The following is a 14,799-nucleotide window of genomic DNA, read 5'->3' as shown; positions in this document are numbered from 1 at the left end:
GTTAGCATTTTGGAGTTGTGGAAAAGGTTATGAATTTAGAAACTGGCTGCATTCATATCATATTTAAAACTTAATGCTATTTTATTAAAGACATATGGGCCTCCAAAGTACACATATTAAATGTCATGTAAGAAAAGTAGCAGTTTAAATCATGGTCAAATTCATTTTTGACGTGACTCCTGAGGCTTCCCAAGATCTGAACTATTTCTTTGTAAATCTGGCAGTTTAACCACACTCATAAATCACTTTCAAAGCATATTATTTCTTAATTTTACTGCATTAGAGAGCGTTTGGCCTACACAGTGAACTGTTTGTAGCAGTTATGTGAACAAAGTTGCACATTTAGTCATATAATGTGCAAAAGAAGCAAGGAGGGGAAGCAAAGAAGGAAGAGCTTTTCATTCTTCAGTCTGTTTCACTTACTCCGTCCATTTTTACCTAAGCAAACACAACTCACAGCGTTCAGATGAGGCCTCTGAACAGCTCAACGTGCACAAGTCACACGTTGGTACCGAGGGCTTTCTGAACACAAGGAAGACAAAAAGACTTTGTAACTGAATCTTTTCCAAAATATCCCATGACTAAAAATTAGAATGGGTGCAGTCATTAGACATTTTTTTAAAATATTATATTTAGTTGAAACAGATTTTTTTCTTTTAAAAGTGTGTGTCTCTGTGTGATACAGCTCCTGTTTTCTCTAATTATCCAGAGACCCAAAATCTCAACCTGGGCTTTCAAGGCCCTTCTCATGATGAGATAATAGTCTCTGGACGTGTGTAAGGACCCCTTGGATTCCACTGCCCAGTTTTCTCCATTTTACTATGGGGTAGAAAGGGTTGACTCCAATGACAAATTCCAGGCTCTCACCATTGGCCTTGATTTCTAGATTTTGCCGAGTGAGTTGGAGGGGGACAAGAGAGGTGAGTCCAAGGTCACCCAAATGAAAGGGTTTAAGGGCTTGTCTCTGCACCAGGCATCCTTTTCCTCCTCTGTTGCAGCGCTGTCCACTTGGGGCCATGCACTGCCATCCTCCTGTCCCCAGCAGTGATGGTGGGGCGGTCTCATCCTCCATGCTATACTCACTTTTCCTGTGCCTCCTCTTTGCTCCAGCTCTCTCCTTCCACCATCCCCATAAGAACAAAAAGGCCCTGTGTGGTGCCTGGGGAGACCCTCAAATGGAGGGGCCAGGGCCTCCCCAGGATGAACATGAGGCCTTCTTCTTTCTCCTTCCATATTCCCTTCTGATAGGTGCTTTACTCTCATCAGAAGGTAGGTGCTTAGCAAAAGTCTTAGAAACATTTCCTTTAACTTAAAATTCAGCAAAGCCAGCGGGAATATGGTGGCAATACCCCCTTCTATGGACTGAATTATGTCCCCCCAGAATTCCTACGTTGAAGCCCTAACCCCCCGTGTGACTGTCTCTGGAGATAAAATCTTTAGGAAGTAATTAAGGTAAAATGATGTCATAAGGGTGGGGCTCTGGTCCACCAGGACTGTGGCCTTATAAAAAGAGGAAGATCAGTCCATTGGCAAATTCTCTTTCATTCTCTCTCTCTCTCTCTCTCAGCTTTGTGAGCCAAGAAGGTGGCCATCTACAAGCTCTCACCAGATCCAGACCATGTTGGCACCACGATCTGGACTTCCAGCCTCCAGTCCGTGAAAAAATATATTTCTCTTGTTTAAAGCCCTTCCATCTACAGTGTTTTGTTATGGCAGCCTGAGCTAATATATCTCCCGCCTCAAGCCCAAATGACCTTCCCCATGTTCACCCACACAAACCGATGACACAGTGACGCCACAAAAAAAGAGCTTCTTTGCAATTACACAGCTAACACCATGAGCTGCCCCTGCTTCTACATCCCAGAGACAGTGTGAACACCTTACACATATTATCTCATTTAAATTTCACAACAAACATGGAAGGAGGCATTATGCGCCCCGTATTAAGGATGGAGAAACAGACAGCAGAAGGTAGAAGTTCAGCCTTGAATCCAAACTCCACCTGCAATGTGGAGTGGGACTGGCATCTAAACAGAGTAGCAAATCTGACAAGAGCCCAGGAACTAAGTAAGAATCATACGTTTCCCATGGAATACAATAGCCAATAAATCCAGATTTTAAACCTTCCCCAAAGAGCACCTAGAGGCAACTCCTTGAATCATGTCAAGAACAAAAGTAAAAGTTGGGTGGTAGGGAGGAATGAATAAAAATGGGCCAAATAAAGCATAGGAGAGGTCCCTTAGCCAGATAGCCTCTGTGACACTTGGAAATGCCAACAAAAAACAAGTGATTTACTTCTAAATTTCGCTCACGAGTTAAAAGCTTCATGGAGTAGAAGCCCCACTTAAAATTCCCCACTTCAAAAAAGAGAAAAAAAATTACAGCTTTGGAGCCTAGACAGAGAGCATTAGTTCACTGTTGAAAAGAAATAATGAGTTCTAATTCAGGTAATGTAGCTCAGAATTTACTGCCATATTTTAAAATGCACATGAAAAATAAAATTATCCTAAAATGTCCTTGGTGAAAAGGCTGAGTGTAATTGCTATCACTGACAATAGCATTGAACTTAGCTAAATTAACATCAAAGGAAGCCCCAATTACACAGCATCTGTGCATTATTGATGGTGCCCTGTCTGTTAATCTAAGACACTCTACTGTAAGGAGCAGAAAAGCAAATAAAAGAGCTAATTGTACCACCAGCCTTCAGGGACCCCAAGGGCAGACCTGCCCTATCATGCTTGTGAAACACCACTTTGGCTGGTCAGAGGGCCAGTGAGGATGCATTTGGAGCCAGACTGGGTACACGGGCCCCAGAAGGAAGCCATGGTGACCACGGATGGACAAAACAATGGAGAAGCAAAAACATGTTTCCCCCAGAGTTGCACCCAACTCACAAGCCAGGCCCAGCAGCTACCTGAGAACATAGATGGCCCTGGAGGTCTGAGTGGGGAGAAATAAGCCCTCTGAAGACACAGGCAGGAAGCAGTGGAAATGTGTCCTAACTCTTCTCCCTTCCAACAAAAAACTGCTTCCTTTGACTTAACCAGGAACCATTTAGGGCAAAGGGCACCTTCTAGGAGAAAAGGTAATTTTTTTAAAGATTTATTTATTTGAGAAACAGAGAGAGAGCATAAGTGGGAGGGGCAGAGGGAGAGAGAGAATCTCAAGCAGGCTCCCCATTGAGCACAGAGCCTGATGCGGGGCTCAATCTCATGACCCTGAGATCATGACCCAAGCCGAAACAAAAAGTTGGACGCCTAACTGACCATGCCACCCAGGCACCCCAAAAAAGGTAATTATCTTAAATGTGAAGAAGCTCTCCTCGGAGCATTGGGCTCCTTGCTAAACCTACTGTGTTGAGGTAGGAAGTACCATTACTGGAGCTCATACTGATACTGGTACTTACCTATTATACCTGCTTGGCTTTCACCTGGATGATATCCAAAAAGTATGTATTACCCACATTCAGACAAACAGATTACATTTTTATTGCAATCAGACTTCGTGAAGACATTCACCTGTGTTCAAGCTGAAAAGCCTAAGAGTATCCCACTACTTTACCCTATCCACTGCCTGCTTTGCTTCTTAGGCTTTTGGGGGCACTGAAAACACAAGTAAATGTTAAATACCAGAGATATCCCTTCCATCACTAAGTTTACACGAGTTTTCTTTTATATCTTCTTAAAGTTCACCCTTCTTGTCTGCTGAGAGGAGCTAGATTATAACCCCCTCCCCAAATTGACATGTTTAAGCTGTAACTCCCAGTAGCTCAGAATGTGATTATGTTTAGAGACACAGCCTTTAAAGAGGTGAATAAGCTGAAATGAGGCCATTAGGATGGGTCCTAATCCAATATGACTAGTGTCCTTGTAAGTAGCTGAAATCTGGACACACAAAGAGCTAGCGGGGATGTGCACACATATCAAGAATACCATGTGAGGCCACAGGGGGAAGGCAGCTATCTGCATGCCAAGGAGAGAGGCCTCAGAAGAAACCAATTCCCACCAACACCTAGATCTTGGACTTAGAGCCTCCAGAATGAGAAATGAATGTCTGTCGTTGAAGCCACCCAGTCTGTGGTATTTTGCTATGGCAGCCCTTGCAAACTAGTACATCTGCTATTGGTTGCAGGCCATTTGGAAATAACCAGAACTCAAGAGCAGAAATTAGGACCATGCCATCTTCATTTTATCCTTTTTCTTTAGCCATAGACTTGCAAATACTATTAACATAAGTCAAAGTTAACTTCAGAACAATGTTGATGATTTTTCCCAGTGGGTCATCCATCCAGCAGCCTTCCCTGCCTTCTAGGATGTCTATCTGCCTGGGGGTTCAGTCCCCACCATCTGATGTTTCCATGTCCTGGAAGACACTTTTGAAGCAAGGCAGAGCTTCATGAAGCCACAGAGTTCACAAGGATTGAAAGCAAGGCCCTGAGCTCACTGAGGGGTAGGGACTCTGATGCTTTCCTGATGTTCCTTCACTCAGACCTCAGTCACTAGCCTTTTTTCTCTGCTCCTAAACAAGTTGCCTCTGTATTTCCAACCTACTCCTTCTCTTCAGTGGGCTAGAATCACCAGGCTCAAAGCAAAGAATCAGTGTGTGGGGGGAGGGGTGTGTGTGGCAAGTGGCATAAAGCATGTTAAGGCTAAGGTGTCGTTCAGGCTGACCGATGCACCTGCTGGCGGGCGCAGCTCCCTGCCCCACCCTGATGCTGCACATGGAATGCAGGGTAATGTTAGCTTAAAATATGGGTAACTTGAATGCAGGGCCTCAACTTTATTCTACGAAAATCCACTTTCTTAGAAAGGATCTTTATTTTTCTCTTCTATTTCCTTTCAAGCTAATTTTTAAAAGTAACAAAAAACCTAAATTGCAAAAGCAAAATACCAGAAAATGTGTTTTCAAGTGGATCATGAAAATCATGGCAAGCTGTAAATGCACAGTTTACAGATATAATCAGCTATAAGGGCTCCCTATCAATCATTACCAGAGATCCCATGAGGAAGGACTTTTCACAGCCCACTTACAAGGCCTTAAATCCACTCCTTCCAACTGAGCAACTATACCATAGCCAACATGGGTCTCTGAGGTAAGAAAATGTCAAAGAACTCTTTTAGAAAGCCACGGAGCCATTTCCAGGGGAGTTATTGCTGGGTCTCTGACAGCCATCAGCTTCCTCCTCATCCCAGCACCTGAGCTGCTTGCTACCACCCAGACCCTTCCCTGAACTCCCAGAGAGAAGGCTCCCAACCCTAGCTCTTTGAGCTCTCTGGCCACCTGAGCACCAACAGTGGCCTGGGCACTCTGAATGCTGGGAAGCCCCAGGCCAGCAGCTGCCTCTCACAGATTTCTACCATACCCGCTGTGCACAGAACACTATTACTCCCTCTCCCAGGAGACACCTCCCCATACTTTCCTCCCACTTCAAGCCTTGCTAAGGTTCCTCCTCATTCTTGCAAACTTGGCCTAAAAAACAGAGCCCTCCATGTCCCAGCTCCTACAATTCTCTGCCAAGACCATGCATTTTACCAAAATGTGTTGGGGGTGGGGAGTAGTCAGAAGGTCAAAATGGAAATGACAAAGTTACCCTTGGTTCCCTTCCATATCCTCATCTTCCTACTCTTTTACTCCTGCCTCCCATCGTATTTTCATGCCTGTTAATGAAATTTAATATACATAGGGGAAAGAGTGTGAGCTTTGGAGCCTAGGCAGACCCAAGGAAGAACCTGATTCTACATTGCTCTGTAATTTTAGGTGATATACGTAAATTCTCTGATCATCAGTTTCCTCATTTGTAGATTCAAGTTCAAGGAGAAATTCAGGATAATATTGTTAAATCACTGATACAATATCTAGAACAAAGGACACAATACATGTAGGCATTGTTTTTACTCATATATCAGGAAAGTGTCAACACATCTAATAATGTACTACTGGACAGTTGATCAACCCGTAGGCTGACCTTGCAATCCTAATTAGTTAAGCATCCAAAAAGCCTAAAGAAGTTGATGTTGTGACACCAAAAACTAAAAAGCTGTGTCCTAGTTAAGAGCCCTGGTTCAAGTGGCCAGGAAAGGACCAGAGGGCAGGATGTATGGATGGATGGCCTACCTATTAGTCAGGTTCCTGCAGCAACACTACTCAAAATCCTAGTGGCTTACAAGAATTTATCTCTTGTACGGAGGTCTGTGATTGGCTGGGGTAGATCTGCTTTAGGCTGCAGGTTAGGTTCGGGCCTGCTCAATGTGTATTTCACGTTCTTCTCACAGCAAATGGCAGACATGCAAGAGGAGTGAATGGAAACACACGGTACCTCGTAAGGCTGAGGCCCAGAATTGACGTGTTGTCACTTGCACTCACATCCCACTGGCCAAAGGATCAATGGCCAAGGCCAAAGTCAATGGGATAGGGGAGGAAAAAGAAATACACTATTTTAGATAAACAGTGAAATCCACCCCACTTGTCCCAACTGTGAAGTTCCAGAGGCTGTATGAAGTATCCTAGGGATCGAATTCCCTAAAGAGTGCCACTTACTTCCATGATTCTCTAGGCATGTGTCTGTCTAAATATCTGTGGACAAAAGTGAGCATGGTGGAGGAAGGCCAAAAAGAGGAATAGTGTGGAGCTGGGCCACTGGGATGCAGTGAAAGCCAGTGACTCCAACAGAAACAGAACAATCTCTCATGGGGCCCTAGGCCTAATGGAGAGTGACACCTGCTCTGTGCTCAGCACCTGGCCAGGCCCCAGGGACTTCCTCAAGAGGCTCTGAGAAGCTGCCTTCAGCACCAACAGTTCTGTTTCACTTTCCTTCTCCCTACTGTGGATTTCAATTCTCCATCCATAGGGCTTTGCTCGAGTGCAGGAGATACAACTTTTCTGTCTCTCTCTGATTTCAGACGGTTGCCATGCAAAAGCAAGGCAATGAAGACATACCAAAATTGCCCCCAAAGAACAGTATTCTGAAAGCATTTACTTGAGACACAAGATGCCATGCTGCTAAAAATGGAGAAATATAAAATCGTCCCCCCTCCACCTCAAATGAATGTGGCAAACTGTGAAATCAGGAAGAAGAATGAAAAACAAACAGACTGCAAATTGTTGGCTTCTGGAGTTGTTTCCAAACACATCGCCCAAGCATCTTCCAAAAAATAAATTAATTTAAAATTTTTCCTCCCTTCAAAATTTACTATAAAGTAACTGAAAATAGAATCTGAATATGTCTGTAGACAAGAAACATCTGTGTGAAAACAGAAAAGAACCATAAAACACTAACATATTCAGGTAATTAGAAATATCCAGAAAATAAACTGACATTTTTAGTTTTCTTCTGAATGTCTGGCACGGTAAAGAACTTTCAACATATATTATCACTTATTTGACCACATGTATATGTGGTTTACAATATTTACTTATAGGCATACCCTGGCTTTATATAAAATATATATTCCTTTTTTGTTGTTGTTCTTGTTTTTTGGGTTTTTTTTTTTAAGACTTTATTTATTTATTTGACAGAGAGAGACAGCGAGAGAGGGAACACAAGCAGGGGGAGTGGGAGAGGGAGAAGCAGGCTTCCCGCCGAGCAGGGAGCCCCATGTGGGGCTCCATCCCAGGAGGGATCATGACCTGAGCCGAAGGCAGACGCTTAACGACTAAGCCACCCAGGTGCCCCTAAAATATATATTCCTAAAAACAGTATAGAATAAATGTTAATAATTGCAATCAATTTAGAGGTAGTTTCTGATAACCTGCTACCCGTTTACAACTGAGCTAGACTGGCGTAACAGAAGGTACAAAAGATACACAGACGGTGCTTCAGAACAAGGTAGGGCATAGGGAAGAAACTCGACTAGGCTTAAAACAATTAAGGAAACCAAGCAAGTCACCAGGCAGTGCTCTTTTATGGTATAGACAAAAAAATACAATGGCAGCTAAACTAGGAAAATCTCATTTAAACTACACACAGATTTGTGGAGCACCTCAATATGTCTGCTGAGAAAAGCTAGTTTTTATTTCCCACAAGCCCTCATATGAGCAGGTGGATTCCGAGAGAAGGACGCAGAGAACACCGTGCACAGTGACACAGAGCGTGAGCTCAGATCACACCCTTGCCTTCCGCAGCAATACTACCTGCTGGAGAAGCCCAAGCCGGTGATCAGGGCAGCCGTAGGTTATGCCATCATAAGTAATCCCAGGGTAAATCCTTTGGAAAAGCAAATACGCAACCCAGAATCTCTCCTTTCTGCCAACGCACAGATTTGAGCTATACATTTTTTTTTTTTAAGGCAGAGGTCCCTTTCCTGCTTTTCTAGAGGACCATATTGAAACAATTAAAAAAATGGACCACCTTTCACGATGGATCTTCCCAAATGCTCTGTTGTTCCCAGTTTATTCTTCGGAAGAGTATTGGCTGAGCCTCTGCTACAAACCAGGCACTGGGGATATGGTGGCGATAAAAACGGACAAGTTCCCACCCGCATGGAGCTGACATCTCCGTAGATGAGCAACTGTTTCATCCTGACAAAAATCTGGCTTCCCAATGCTTCCATTCCCTACCTTTATCCTAGGTTGCCATTTGTGTGTGTGTGTGTGTCAATCCAAAAACATAGACAAAGATGAAGGAAACTAAAGGAAACCAGGGAGTTGGGTCCTAATGCCAATGTCAGGAGGAGGACTGTGTAGTGTGGCCACGGAAAAAGGTGATCTTCAGACTCCAAATAACTTCCAACTTTCAGTTTAAGGTCAGGAATAAAAAAGACTTCCAGAAGGTACATGTACTCAGAAGTTTATTCCTTTAACACATCACATCTCCCTCTCCCTCCTTCCCTCCTCCTCTTCTCCCCTTCCCTCCTTTTCTGTCACACACACACACACACACACACACACAGCTTCCACCCCACCGGGAAAAAAATACCTCAAAGATACACACACACACAAATATACAAACTATACAAAACTCCACAAATACACAAACTACACATGATAGGAAACCCAGGCATGCCCACATAAAGGCATGCATTACATATTTTCAAGGACACACTGACACAAACATAACTATTACCTTCTCTCACCTATAACAGAATGGCCACAATTATGAGCAAAAGCACACATGTCAAAACACTTTCTCACACAGGCTGTGGTTCTCAGTCCAGCTGTCCCTGTAGCTGCTCTCCCCACTGCTTCTATAAGGTTCTGAAGATTACACAGTTGGTAGTTACCTTCATACACATGCCTGTAAACAAGAGGGCTCAGCTTTAAATAATTATGTCAAAGAAATGACAACTGTGCTCTTTGCCAGAACAGGGATGAATAATTACAAAGCCGGGACATAATTAAGCAATTCTGACTGTCGGATTCTTGAACTGTCTGATGCGGAGGGCTGGTGTGCCCGCCATGCATGCCCTCCTGGACAGGCTCCGTGCCCCTCTGATTTATGCTGCCTGATGTGGCAAGGGGGATCACGGTCTGGTCATCAAAGAAGGCTTTCTTTGGGGGCCTCCCCCCTTCTCTGCATCCAGCTTGGTGCTCTCGGCATGGACAAGGGCATGACTCCGTGGCCAAGATTTGCAAAAAAAGATACAGCTTTTCTTTACAATTCCAGGAAATGAGCAAAGCCTAGTTGCTGTAGGTCCATTAACTAACAAGACAAACACACCACCTAGAAGAGTCCGTTGTAGCATTAGCTATCACTTCCCTAATGAGTGATGGCATCTTTCTATAGGACAACCAGAGCTCAGACAGAAAGCAGCTTTTAAACAACAAAAGCCAAAAGGCAGCAACGAAGGGGAAATGTGTCATCACGAGAGAAGGCTAGCGCAAACTCGCACTCAAGCGCCAGGGCCTGCCAGGTATCAAATCAAACCTTTGTGACATAGGGGGTTTATTAGTGCCTGGATGATTTTGCTTTTGCGTCAGCCGAGAACACCCAGACTGCCTGTTCCCTACCTCCAACGCAAGGGCTGTGATTGGAGAGGCATTTTCCATTCTCCCAAACACTTCATGTCAGGAATAAAATGAAAACTGCTCCCCAAATCACGGCCTCCTGGATCATCCATCAGAGCATTCTGCTGAATAAGCACAACAGGCCACTGCAGCCTAAGAAAGGACAGAAGCCAACTTGAGATTCCGATTCTGTGATGAAAAATAGGCCTTCACCAAGTGTGCTCAGCACAGCATCGGCAATTCACAGGGAGGAGATTGCTCTCCACTTAGAAGCCGACTCCGGTGTACACAGACCTCCCAGAACATACATACGTATACACACACACAGATCGAGGGCGTATATACACACCTGCACAGGAACAGACAGACGTCTGCACACACTGTGAGCAGGTGAGAACCAGCCTTTTTAACACCAGTTTATTAATTCAGCAAGAAGCTCATTTGGCCTCGTTCTCTCCGCAAGAAAAGTACCAATGCGTATCTCTGAGAACAGGCCGGGGGGGAGCAGCCTGGCATTGGAGAGAAGCATACAGTGCGATGTGAAAGCAGGGGCACAGAGAAGTAAGTCCTGTGCGTGTGAAGCACCAGGGCATAGATACAGCACTTCACCGGGAGCCTGGGCCCCTGGGTTCTGATCCCAGCTCTGCCTCCACCAGGCCATGGGGGCCTCCAGACACAACCTCCTCACTCGGTTCCTTCACCCACCAAACGACAGCACACACCAGGTGATTTCTGAAGTCCTCTCCAGTGTGGAAATCATGTGACTCTCCAAAAAGATAACAATTGAAGATCCCCATGCTTTGTCAGAGTATCTTTTGTCTCTCCTCAACTAATTAATGGGTATTTTTAAGCTTAACACCATTAGTAAAGATGTGGGAGTCAATCACACAAACATAAACAAATTCTATAATTGATTAGGAACTAATTTGGAGCTTTGAAAAGCATGTCTGCTCATGCTGCTCATGACTCAGAGAGCCGGCTACTACTGGATTTTAAGGAGCCCTTCCCACTTGCTTTCAAAGTCCAGGTGGGATTTCAGTCCTGGCTGCCATCTCGACCCCAAGAGTGCAGTGCAGCTTTTACCTGTTTTCTTCCTTTAGGCCTTCTTAGGAGGTTTTTATTTGGAACAGAGAAATGCACAGGGAAAATGGGTGGCTCACTGGCTCCAGGGGTAAGATCCCAGTCGAAGGATGTGGCTTCTGTGGTCAAACACACTGGTCAAGCTCCAGTCCCAGCTCTTACTAGCCGGGCTGCCCAATTAACTTAGCTGGGCTGCCCAATTAACACCTCTAGGCCTCAGTTACCCCACCTAGAGAGTCAGCCAATGCTCCCTTCCTCCTACATTTCAGGGGGTTGTGTGAGGACTCACAGACCTGAATACAAAGAGCCTTAGGGCAGTGGTGAGCACACATGTGGGTATTGTATTTAGTGCCCCTTCAGAGTTCCTGGGACAATGCAGAGCTTCCCTTGTCAAGAACAGGGGGAGCAGGAGAAATACCAATCTGTCCTAGAAAGGGCATGCGTACATGAAGGTGGAAAATGTTGAATGGGCAGGAACCCAAGATATTATAAACAGTTCATTTGTTGTCCTTTGTTTGGTGATGTCGGCTGCCTCTGGAATCTTTTAACCAAAAATAAAAAAAAAAAAAGGAGACCAAGAAATAACTTATTTCATTTGGACAAAATTACAAAAGCTGGAATAACTAAAGGCAGTCATGAGCAATACATCAAATCTGTGCCTCGATAAGGAAAACTGTTAACACTTTAATAGCTATGAAACGAATCACTCAATTAATTTCCCACATGCTGAAACAGGTAACAATACATTTATCTGCCAGTATTATACCCTCTGTATCATATATTTCCACAACTGTTAGCAATTTTATTCAGCATAACGGGAAATAAGTTGCACCTCATGGATTCAGGGAAAGAAAGTGGCCTGAGGCCGGCTGCCAGCCGAGCGACTTGACGGAAGAGGTTTCCTTTTTCTGTTTGGGTTCTGTTGGTTTTTTTCTCTTTTCCTCTTAATCATTTCCAATGCATGTGCAAGGCGCTCTAAGTCAATAAGCGAGGACAAACTAGACCTCCAAGATTTCTGGGCCAGTGTTTTCAACACACAAGCTGGGGTCCCACAGGAAGTGACTAGATAGCTCCACGGGGCCCTGGGGCAGTAATGCACCTTGAAAGGGGTCATCAAGGGCCATCTGGTCCATTCCTCAGCCTTGGGCTTCATGGAAGACCCCAACTCCTCCCAAACAGATAATTTTTCACATCCTTAAAAATCTCTTTGAATCTGAATCCAAGACTCAAAGCCACATCTCCCCTGCCTCATCAACGCTGTCATTAAGATGACACCATATTCACTTCCATGGCCTCGACGCAGACTCAGCTGATAAAGGAAAGGTCAGTAAAACTATTCCCATGAGCTCTAGAGAGCTGCATGTAGGGAAAATATGCTAGTCCCAGGTCATATTGTCAGAAAAAAAAATGGCCTTTCCTGCTAATAATATCTCCAAGAGCTACTGAGCCCTCATACCTATGAACAGAAGAAAATCACTCTCCCCTACCTTCACTATGGCCCCAAGACAGGAGAGCTCCCTCCGGGTCACTAGAGGAATCCTACCCATCTGAGGAAAAGTAAATGCCCCAAGCTTTCTTCTTTCTCTGCAACAGACCTGCAGAGTCCCCACCTTGTAAACGAAACATCTTCAAGAAGGAGACCTGAAATCTGTCCCCCAGAACATCACCATTGGGCTGCGTATGGTGCTGCTTTATTGGTAAAAGAGCCACCTGGGTGAAATCACCTTACAAATAAAGTCCCCTTAGCTGGATCACAGGAAGATCCAATTTATTGTAGAAGTCCTACTTGTTGATGGGCCAACAGTATATCCATGGATAAAACCCTGATTGGAGATCTCTCCTGCATTCCAAACACAGAAGAACATCCTCTGTGCTCAAAGAATAACCAGTGAGGCAAGACATAAATCCCTTGTGAAGACCAGAAAGTAGGCAGCTTACCTTGGGCTTCACCACCTTCATGAACGACCCTCTGAGCAAAGCTTCCTCTCGTTCTTGTCTGGTTACTTTCCGGGCATCCAGAAACTTCAAATTGGGCAGCTTGTGCAGAACAAAGCATCTGAAAGAAAACAGTCAGAGACAATGCAGGAGGGTAGGTGATGGCCTCAAAGATCCATGCAATTTATCTCATGCTCAGGGATCTACATCATTAGGTCTTCAGAAGTTTAGACCTTGGTGCTGCTTCTCTTTTCTTTCACAAATAATGAATGATCACTCTTTGCAGAAATCCAAATAATTATATTTTACACACACAACTAATCCTTAAAAATGTACACTAATGATTGCTCTTGATTCAAATGTAGACACACACACACACACACGAATGCACACACCCAATGAGCCAGGAAGATCCTATCAATGTATATCCCCCCGCCCCTCCACACTAGAAATGGGCCTGGTTTCTTTGCTACACAGAAAGTTCTCAGGGAAACTAACCTATAACCTAATTGTACTATTATGCCACTGCCATTCCCATGAGTCATCTGTGTAACTCTCATTTCTGAGATAAAAGCAAATCTTTGGGAACCTGGCTGGCTCAGGCAGTAGAGCATGTGACTCTTGATTTCGGGGTTGTAAGTTCAAGCCCCACAATCGGTGTAGGGATTACTTAAAAATAAAATCTTTAAAACAAAACAAAACAAATCTTCAATTTGAAACTAAGACAAGAAACATTGACTGGCCATCCAGGACAATAAACTAGAGGTTGTAATAACATAGATGACTTTGGGATAGAAGTAAGGAGCACACATAACTGAGAAATGCTTCCTTGAAGAACTGAACAGGGGTCTTGAGGATTTTCCTCATCATCCCTGAGTTACTTCCACACTGGCACTGAGAAGATTATTTTTACTGAGGTGAAACAAGAAGAATCAGTTTATAGGGGATATTAATTTAATAGCCCAACAAATACTAATACAGATTCCCCCAGAAAGAGTCTTTGGTGTCCATCATGGCCTCCAAGGATAAGCTAATGGCTACTTGTGCGATGAACTGTCCTCAAGCAGGTATATTTGGAATTGATGAGAAGATCCATGTGGCCATGGGATAGGTACATAAACATACAAATAAATACATAAAGGGTACAGACACCTGCCTATACTTTTTCCTCAGGGACGGTTACCAACCCAGATGCTTTCCATCGAGCCCCCATACTTGATCATTCAAAGGAGCTATTGTTTAGACCCTGTCCTGCTTAGGAAGAAGAGGTAAGTATCCAATGTCAAGAGCAATAGATTATCTCCACAGGAATCTGTCATTTCCTTCCTGTATTCAGCCTCTTCAGTATTCACTCATCTTTCAAATCCCAACCCACATGAAATTTTCTTCTGCATCTCCAGACCACATTGTTTTCTCCCCTCTCTGCACTCCCAGGATATACTGTGAACACCACACCATATAACATTTGGTTGTTTTTTAATCATTTTATTGGTGTTCAGTTGATGTCCTCACCTATAAGCTTCTTAAAGGCAGGGACGTTATTTTTCTCACCCTCATATTGTCTCAAAAAGTAGCTTTAGAATGGACTAAAAAAAATACCAGTTTATTTCAGTTGTATGAATATTTCTTGAGCACCTACCATGTGCCAGGCCCTAGGTACACAGAGGTGATTATAACATGATTTCTACTCGTAAAAGGGTTCTCAGTATAATGGGGAAGATAGACTCATACAGAAAAATTAGAAATCCACACAGCTAAGTGCTGAGATTGGGGTTATGTGCAAACTAATTCTGGGGAGCACAAAGAAAGGGACCTAACATTACTCACTGAATGACTGAAAAC

At 44.0% G+C, this 14,799-nt stretch overlaps 1 protein-coding gene across 2 annotated transcripts in view; it reads right to left on the bottom strand.

Annotated features, from left to right (window-relative positions):
* The window catches only part of LRMDA (leucine rich melanocyte differentiation associated), a 1,041,793-nt gene that overhangs the window by 426,311 nt on the left and 600,683 nt on the right, over positions 1-14,799 (bottom strand). For both annotated transcript variants that reach the window (XM_032423988.1, XM_032423987.1), the window contains one exon: positions 12,961-13,078. In XM_032423988.1, coding sequence (XP_032279879.1) covers positions 12,961-13,078 — 118 coding nt within the window. The remainder of the gene's footprint in view (positions 1-12,960; positions 13,079-14,799) is intronic.

The sequence above is a fragment of the Phoca vitulina genome, unplaced genomic scaffold, assembly GCF_004348235.1.
Source record: "Phoca vitulina isolate PV1807 unplaced genomic scaffold, GSC_HSeal_1.0 scaffold29, whole genome shotgun sequence".
Taxonomy (NCBI): domain Eukaryota; kingdom Metazoa; phylum Chordata; class Mammalia; order Carnivora; family Phocidae; genus Phoca; species Phoca vitulina.
The sequence above is the reverse complement of the archived record's forward strand: the minus strand, read 5'-3'. Positions and strand labels throughout refer to the sequence as shown.